At 39.4% G+C, this 8,851-nt stretch overlaps 1 protein-coding gene across 5 annotated transcripts; it reads right to left on the reverse strand.

Moving 5' to 3' along the window:
- Positions 1–3,822: 3,822 nt before the first annotated feature.
- On the reverse strand, positions 3,823–8,510 carry RAMAC (RNA guanine-7 methyltransferase activating subunit). 5 transcript variants are annotated; one of them, XM_052807747.1, is made up of 3 exons: positions 8,397–8,510; positions 6,478–6,652; positions 3,823–4,960 (listed from the first exon to the last, which is right to left on the reverse strand). In XM_052807747.1, the coding sequence occupies exons 2-3, from the start codon at positions 6,642–6,644 to the stop codon at positions 4,771–4,773; spliced, it is 357 nt and encodes a 118-aa protein (XP_052663707.1). In that variant the 5' UTR covers positions 6,645–6,652; positions 8,397–8,510; the 3' UTR covers positions 3,823–4,770. The 5 variants fall into 5 exon arrangements, with proteins under 5 accessions (XP_052663707.1, XP_052663709.1, XP_052663710.1 ...); XM_052807749.1 differs by lacking the exon at positions 8,397–8,510 and adding an exon at positions 7,470–7,564; XM_052807750.1 differs by lacking the exon at positions 8,397–8,510 and adding an exon at positions 7,365–7,411.
- Positions 8,511–8,851: the final 341 nt, after the last annotated feature.

An 8,851-nucleotide genomic window follows, 5' to 3' on the forward strand; every position in this document is an offset into this window, starting at 1 on the left:
TCTGAACAGTACTAATTATAATCTTAAGTATTTCATTTATGTGGGTATATAAATACCAAATTGTCTTTCCTCACACTGAACAAGAGCTTTGAAAAAGCTTAGTGTCTTAATCATTCTTTTAACATGTCACATGTTTCAGTTTGAAGATTCTGCTTGAGTCCTTGAAGATTCTTTCTTTCAGGGATAAGGTTGGGCCTTGGTTATTTTTGTAGTTCTATAACAAATAACCAAGTTGTTTTCTTAACTTCAACTCATCTTTTGAATAGATAAGTTTTTTCTTCAAACAGTGAGCAGAAGCAGCTTTGACACTTGTTATTGATATATCTTTTATTAGTGAAGCAAAGTTTGAATTAAACAATATGCAAAAAAAAAAAAAAGGCAGCCCATACTTGTGGAAAAAAGTTACTGAGCTGCTGAAGTATTATTTGAAAAAAAAAAAAGCATCTCTGTGTTAGGAAAAAGACAACATTCGTTTGTATTCCTGCTAGTCACAAATAACACAAAAGGTAACCATTGGGGATGAGGATATGATTTATCCTGTTGTGTGTTTATTAGACTTAGAGTAAAACATAGTTATTACCAACTTTCACCATCTCTTGTAATAAATTTGCATTTTAACAGGACAGAGTACTTAAAAAGTCAGGGGGTGAGCTGTATAGAAATAACACTTTGACACCACTGTTTCGCATAAGCAAATGAGGACAGACAACCACTAAGTGCAGCTGTGCTTTACTGAAGAAAAATATAGGCCATGGTAAACACAAAAATAAATTCCAGCCTGCGGGGCCTAATGAAAAAATAATCCTCTTGAGAGGCAGGATCATTGTGCACCATCATAGCACAGTTGCCGTCTACTCTCCTGGCAATGCTGGAGCTGCTGGGCTCTTGTTTTGATCTCTAGGATTTACCTCCGTGTGTCTCAAATCAGGCTGCATATTTCCTAGGTACTTTCAGGGAAACCTGATCTGCCCTATAATCTTGCTTAGCTTCTGGTCATTAGAGTATCAGCGCTGTGCATAATTTAAGCAGGGTTATATAGCTCTCTTCTAACATACAGGGGCAAGGGGACAGACTATAGTAATTTTTCCTGATTGGCAAATGAAAGGCAAGGGAGGTACTTTTTCGTTAAATTGCTCCTAAGGCGGTCAGTGGCTGCTGTAAGGAGCAGTCCTGTTTTTCCTTCCTTTTTGCTCCATGTTCCTACCCCCTCTTGTTTGTCAGAGTTAGAGAAGGTGTGACTGCCCAAGTTGGATCCGCTAACAAAATTCACCCAGAGTTGTGTAATTCAGAGATTATTTTTTTTTTCCTAAGGAATAGGGGTGGTGGCAGGCAAAACTTTAGCTTAAAATTGATACAAAAAGAATTTTCCTTCCAATATCTCAGTATAAGAAGCAAATGTGAACATGTTTCTTGGTTAAGCAGAATATTTATTAGCAAATTAATAGTACAAGTTTAAATATATTCAAATATATAACTGCTGCAATATATTAAAATGTATTTAAACAGTAGATTAAATATCTTTTTTGTTCTAAAAGTTAAACGTTGATTATATGGGTATCAGAAATGACACTTGTCTTCCCTGTCTGAAATCTCTACTAGAGAGCCTCTTGAAAGTAGTTCAGCTTCTAACTAAACTTTCAAAGCCCGTCTGTACGTTTCTATTCCCAGCTGCAAAGCTAGGATAAAATAGAGGTTCAATAGCAGTGAACACTTGTAAAATTGTATCTCACAAATCACACTAAGATTATTTTTTTTTACTATGCACTTTCTTTTGCCTTCAAGTATCTAATGGCTTAGCTGTGATTTGAAAGCCTTTAGCATTTTTTAAAATGCTAGTTAAGAAATTGTATAAAAGCTACTGAGTTTTCTTAGTTGTTTGCCACAGCACCTGTAATTTAGCATGATAATTCTTCAGTATCAATTAACAGTCCATACAAAATTGCTGTATGTGTTCAGGAACGGATTTAGAACTGCTGCAAGAGCCGTATTCAGAACTTCTGGGGTGTTCAAATTCTTGGTAATGTGGCATCATTTTTTAATACAGAACACTTATCTTTCGTTTTATTCATGGTGATAATAATGCTGTCTGAGCACGTCAGATGGAAGAGATCTCTTAGTCAGATTCGAGACACTGAATTTTAATGTTCACCCTGCAATCTCCAGCATAGTTAAAGCAAACACTTTCTGTAGTGTTTGAAGTTGCAAATGTTAAAGTTACTGAGCTTCAGTTTCATCATCTGTAACACACTGTAATGCACAAACCGTAATTGCAGGCAATACTTACTGGTTTTATTTAGCTTGATGGAAACAGTAAACTGGACTTTATCATAGATACTAATTCATCTAAGTGGAAGCTGCTGGAGGCAACATATTTTGAATTCTATTTACTTTTCTGTCCAGTGCAAGGCATGCATTTATTTAGAAATGTATTCCCCCCCAAAAAAATCAGATTCTTGCCACAATTAGTCCAAGGAAAAGTTTTGTAAATCATACAGGTCCTTAAAGTTGAATTGAGAGCTCTAATGGTGAGGAAGATGGAGTCAAGAATGTAAAGACAGAAACCGGGAAGCTGCACTGGCCTGTGTCTCTCCTGGTCTCGCAGTCGAGAAACTCAGAATAAGAGAGCTGAGATCATGAAATGTGTGATTCTAAGTCACAACTTCCACTTGAGCCATCCTAATCTATCTGTTCACAGTGTTGTAGATTCTTTATTCACTAGCTGAAAGACACTAAAAATAAAATAGTAATTGGGCTTGAGGAAAAGCAACAGATGAGACAGAATCCATTCCTTTTGCCAGGTTTTATTTCAGCCTCAAATGCTACTCCAGATGGTAAGGAAGAAGAACATCCTGGCACAGCCTGACTTCCGTGGCATAGCTGGCAGTGTCAGGCTCTTTGCAGAAAAAGATGCACTCCCTTCTTGGAGGTGGGAGTCTGGGATATCTGGCACTTTGCTTGTGATTCTGCATTAAAAGGGAATTCCACCGTACCAACTTGCAGGCTCTCCATAGTGCACAGATCAGAACTTTGCATGATCTTATATCCTCCAGTGTAACAGCTCTGCCATATTAATGAGGGTTAAAAAGGGTGCGTTTCATCCAGTAGAACTCCTTAAGGAAAAACAAACCTCTCGCTGAAAGATTTCTAAAGTTAAATAACTGAATTCAAGGCAAATACTTCAGGGAGTAGGATATTAGAAACTCTATCAATCAGAGTTAACAATATTATATAAAAAGCAGAAAACAAATGCTTAGCAGGTAGGTGGAGACACTTGGGTCATGGCTTTTCTATCACAGACTATGTAAAAGCTACATATAGTGTGTTTCTAAGATCAACAGTAAACATAACCTTTAGCTCTTAAAAGCATCTTATGAGCTGGGAGACTGTGCTTTTGACTTCTATATTTATTCTTTGTTTTTAAATCAAGATGCACTAATTTGCAGTCCTTATCATGTAATGTCATGACTTTTACAACAGTCAGCATGGATGGTTCTGTGTTTCTGTACAACAGCTGAAGAAAATGTCAAGTACAAAGAAATGCACTGCTCTCCTGATACAAATTAGCTTATCACGTAAATGGTGAAATAGAGGACTTTGAATCCTATTATAGCAGAATGTAAGATAGTGGATTAACACTCCAGACTTCTAATTAATCACAATGTGTCTCATCCTCTTGATTGTAGCTGAGTAGGCAATTCTTCTAACTTAAACCAACAGCTGTCCAGTATTAACACTTATCTGTTAGTACTGCTTCTTGTGCAGCTGTCAGCCTAGGTGACAGTGTTGCAATTGTTTCAAAAGTTCAAATATTCAGAAACATCCTTACATGAGAACTATACTTTTATTATGTGAATACTTAAAAACCCCACAGAACTGAAATTCTAAGAACTGAATAACACTCTGCACTGCTTATGCTAATTTCTCATGCAAAAAAAGTACAGAACAGTACTGATTATGGTTCCTTTCTTCTATAACATGCACAAAGTATTTCATACAAACTAATCATAATTATCATCAAAATTTTACAGTTTTACTGAAATGGGAATTCCAAAATTTGTTATGCACGTATCAAATTTATTTTAAGATGATACAAATTCATCTAAGTCTGATATCACTTCTCAAGGTAAAACTTGTATATTACTGAACTACTACAATAAGAAGATACATATTTGAACTACTTCATTTTTATTCCAACTTTTAGACCATGTTTTAAGAGGAATACTGCAAATAAATTGAAGTCATTGAGTCAACAGACACTACGCCGACCCCATAAAATACTTCTGTAATAGCATTTCTCGTCTCAGTTTTAAGGCATCTGAAATTCAAACCAAACTGAGCTTTTCTCACTATCAAAAGCCAAACTAAGAAATTCTCTCCAGAGAAAAACACAATACGTCACTTTCAAAAAGAACTATCTTAAGGCAATGTGCCACTGCTACAGGCTGCACACAAACCACAGCTCTTTCCCCCTGACCTGTTTTCAAAAATGTAACAGAGAAATTTCAGTGATGGAAGAAAAGAAGTCTACTAGTATGTATTCAGACAAAAGAAAGAGATAGAAATTTAATCTAAGATCTACAGACTAAACAAACTCCATATAATACACTTTTATTATTCATAAAAGGTATTCCCTTTTTCAATTTGCACTACAGATAAACAGCAATGGACTGTAATATCTTCAGTTATCTATTAAAACTGGAAAAATAAGAAAACTGAAATCTAACTGAATTTGTTACATAGAATCACTGGGTTTTCAAACCACAAATATCATCAGTAGGGATGGTAACGAGGCCCTGGGTTGTAGGAGTTGTAGCCATATTGTCCGTAGTGGGAGGAGTATGATTGTCCTTGTCTGTGCTGCTGGTAGCTATTACCCCAACTTCTTTCTGGCCTCTGATTAGATCTATAGTCACCTTGCCAGTTGTATCTGTCTCCTCTAAAATATCTACCATCTTGAAACCTGCAATGAAAAGAAATGTCAAAGATTCACACAAATTGTGAGTGTTTAAAAAGACGAATGGTAATGAACTCTTGAATTTTACAGTTTTCATTAAAACTGTCATATAACTGTTTATACACTCAATTACTTGTTTTTATGACAAACTGATGAAAACAAACATATCTACAGTCATCTGAGATCATTCATTAATTTCTTACTACTACCCAACACACTATTTGCTAAGCGATGGAAGGATAGTCTGTTTCCTAACAAAGTATTCACAGGCATTAGGTGAACTCCTGGAACTTTGAAGAGATACTCAAACAGACCATATATCTGAAAAACAACCAGAAGGTACATCTATAGCTGTATTGAAGCCAGGTTCAATCTAGTAGCTTCATGCTTGAAAGCTGTGGCAAAGCAGGCTTAAATACCATTTAGCTACCTAACAGCATAGAGTCCTGGAATTTGCATATTCCCTAAAATACATACTACCACTGCTTCATGGTCTTTTGTAGATTCCCATACTCAAGAGAGTATATCTTATCAGTGCTATTTAGCCATTGTTCCATCTAAATTTTGGCTTTTCAGCTGCATCTCTATTCCTATCAACATTTGAGCTGCCTCACAGTCATTTTCTTTGGATATCTCAGTGGTGTGGTGTAAACAAAGAACATTTACATGAGGTTCACTTGGTGACCAGATTGTAGATAGAAGAATTCATTAGTTCAAAGAACCATCAAGTTTTGTAAGAGTATCTCCTTAAACGATCACCTTTTCTTTTAATCTGTAGAAACTGAATCTGTGTTTAACTTAATGACAAGCTTCTAGGGTGAGAAAGTTAGAATGTTGTCCTTTTCTTCAGATAAGGCACAAATCCTACTTAGGTATTTAGCTACGTGCTGTAATCGTCGTTTTTCAGTCACACAAAAATCAGAAGTTACTGTCCAGAATTCAGTAAAAAGCTGCAATTACATCCTGAAGAAATAATTTAAAATATTTTGCAGTAGGCAGATAACATTGCACTTGCTAGACAGATTGGATGATGGATTTTACAGTCATTTCTACTAGATAAAAGAAATACAAGCTAATTAACAAAGTACAGCAAATATTTAGGTTACAAATGAAACGTTTTTCTGGACGGCTAGCAACAGATAATCACACTATTAGCCTGTTCCTTTGCACATTTTCCTGCCAGTTATTATCCAACAGAAGATAGGCTGCTTAGTTTTGCAGAACTCTCATCTTTCCCCTCTGGAAAAACATTCCTGGCTGAGCTGTAACAAACCCCAGGGCAATGGGTTCGGTGGTTCCAGCTCATTCCTTACTAAAAAGCAAATTACTTAGTACTTTTACATACAACGCAAAAACTTTGACTACCAATACAAATAAAACATAAAACCTCATTACTTTTCAGAGAAGACTATTTCTCTTAAACAGTTACCTGTGAAGTAACAAGAAAATACTTCTGTTAACAAAACAAATTCCATCTTTCTTCTGAAATAAATGATCATTTAACTATATAAAGAAATCAGTACCGATCTCTGTTTCTCTGGTTGCCACCAGATCTGTTTCTCCATTCTTCAACTATAGGAGGCGGATCTGCAGGGCGTTTCAGGTACTCTTGGTATTCTTCATCATCTGATGTGAATCGATGAGCAAACATCTTTTCATAATTCAAGGGCATGTCAACCAAGGAAGTCATTCTGAAAACTTTAAACATGAACACAATAAAAGTGGCTTTAGCAACATATGAAGACTCTTATTGTAATAGCTACCAAAATCCCCTTAGGGCAAATGAAAGACAATGAAAAGTTACACTCAGATTAACATGGCAGTTAAGTTTTGGGCAGACAGCATGGATGACTGACTTGTAAGTCTTGACAATCTAAAACTGTAAATAACTCTCCTGCATAGGTTATCCCTGATGGATTCCATGTGCAGTCTTTGGACATCTATACTGGCTATGCAGGCACAAATCTGTCTAAACACTGGGAATGGTTTTAAGGGACGCCATCCACACAGGAGAAATTCAACTCAGATTAATACCTGATATAGTCCGCCATTACACAGCAGCATCTTTGAATCAATTTTGATAGACCTAGATTAGATGAGCTGTGGTAAAAAGATACGGGACATTTCTGAGAATTAGTAATAGAACGAAGTATTTCTTCAGAATGTACTCCCAATCTATTTCTAATCCATTTTTTACAGGAAAAACATTACTACAATCCACTTGAAAAGTTTGCTAAGGTAGAATATCATGCAAAGCCTACAGCAAAGCAAAATAATCATTTATTCACAATAATTTATGTGTTAATAACTTGATTCAGGGAAAGGACAGCAACCTAAGAGGATATTAAATTACCTCATAATATACCTCTCTGATGAGATTTGTGTTTAAGGCCTTAGTTTCCTTATCCACCTGGCTATATATGCATTTGCCCTTCAGACGTTGGTGCTATCTAGTACTGTCCATCAGTAAAAGTCTGGCCCTAAGAGCAGATGCTGAGAAAGGCTCTACACCTACTGTTTTATCAAGCCCTGGGTAATTTAGAGCATTAAAGGTCTTTGCCTCTAGACTTCCAGATAAAGCTCTTCTGCCGTCTCCTGAAGATTTGCAGGCAGGACCAATATTCACCTTGCAAACTGGAGGGAAGGAAGGAGGAAACCAGTTTCTTCTGGACCCTGAGAGCTAAAATATATACCCTCAATGACCAAGCCCAATTCTTCTCCCCGCTGTACCCATGAGCAGCTTGAGACTAGGGTAAGTAGGATGTTTATGGAGAATACAGCACTGTACTCTTTCTGTAGACTGAACCCTTGCCAGCTTCAGAAAGTTCCGTGTCTGGTGATCTCCAGAGCCCTTCTGCAGCCTTCCCCCTTCCACCTAATGACACAGCGTAAATCTTTCTGAAGCAGGTGTAGGAGTTATTCCCGCAGGATGTCCAGTGACTTCATCCTCCTTTTTTGCAATGAGCTAACCTCGTTAGTTTTTACTGTGAGCTATCTCCAAGGAACTTCGCTCCTGAGGGGCTATCTCAGTCGGGGAGGGGGTGGATAACACTGCCCTGGGGACCCACCGCATACCACTACAGTCTTCTCCAGAGAGCAGTGGGAGCAGCTCTCCTCACGATTCATAATTTTAATATTAGTAATCATCCTGCGGGGGCCGGCAACAGGGAAGACCCGTCACCTTCTTCCGCCTAAGGCCAAACACTGCCTTGAGCAACGGACGGGGCTCACCCGCCTCGGGAGGGCTCGCGCCGGAGCCCTCTTCCCCTCACGGCGGGCCGGGCCGGGCCGGGGCCCTGTCCCCTCACAGCGGGTGGGCCCCCCCTGCAGCTCTGCCGGCTCTGGCCGGAGCCCGCCGCGGGAAGAGCTGAGGGGAGCCGAGGGTCTCGGCTTCCCGCCACCCTCCTCCCTCACAGCCGCCCGCCGCCGCCGCCCCCCTCACCCTGCGCCGCCAGCCGCCGCCGAACCGCCGCAGAAAGCCCTCCTCTTCCGGGCCGGGCCCCGCCGCTTCCCCCCGCCGCCGGGGCGGTGCCGCCTGCGGCCGGCGTCCTCACAGCGAGCCTCGGGGCCCCCAGCCTGAGGCCGCGCCGCCCGGGCGGCGGGGGAAAGCCCGCTGGGGTGGAAGGATTGATTCCCACAAATTAGGATTTGATACAAAGCACGTTGACATAAATAGGATTGGGATTTGCGGGGCGCTTTGCATGGTTCCTACGCAGGTTTTAAGGAGGTGATACCTGAAATATTTGGATTTTAGCAGGAAGGTGCAACCGAAAAGTGCAAAGCCAACGTGGCGCCTACAGCCATAGCCCTGTGGCTGTTGATAATGCGATTTCAGTGTATTTCAGGCGTAAAAAAAGCTTAGAGATGTGTTGACTACTGCGTGAGGAAAGTAAAATG

This window comes from Harpia harpyja, chromosome 14 (assembly GCF_026419915.1).
Source record: "Harpia harpyja isolate bHarHar1 chromosome 14, bHarHar1 primary haplotype, whole genome shotgun sequence".
In the NCBI taxonomy this organism is placed as follows: domain Eukaryota; kingdom Metazoa; phylum Chordata; class Aves; order Accipitriformes; family Accipitridae; genus Harpia; species Harpia harpyja.

What these genes read in the sequence shown, in the direction of transcription:
- RAMAC (XM_052807746.1), bottom strand. Translation starts at nt 6,662, where the DNA reads ATGTTTAAAGTTTTCAGAATGACTTCCTTGGTTGACATGCCCTTGAAT. An exon ending in AACCAGAGAAACAGAGATCG is followed by an intron (nt 4,961 to 6,477) that starts GTACTGATTTCT and finishes TTTTCATTGCAG; the next exon opens with GTTTCAAGATGGTAGATATT.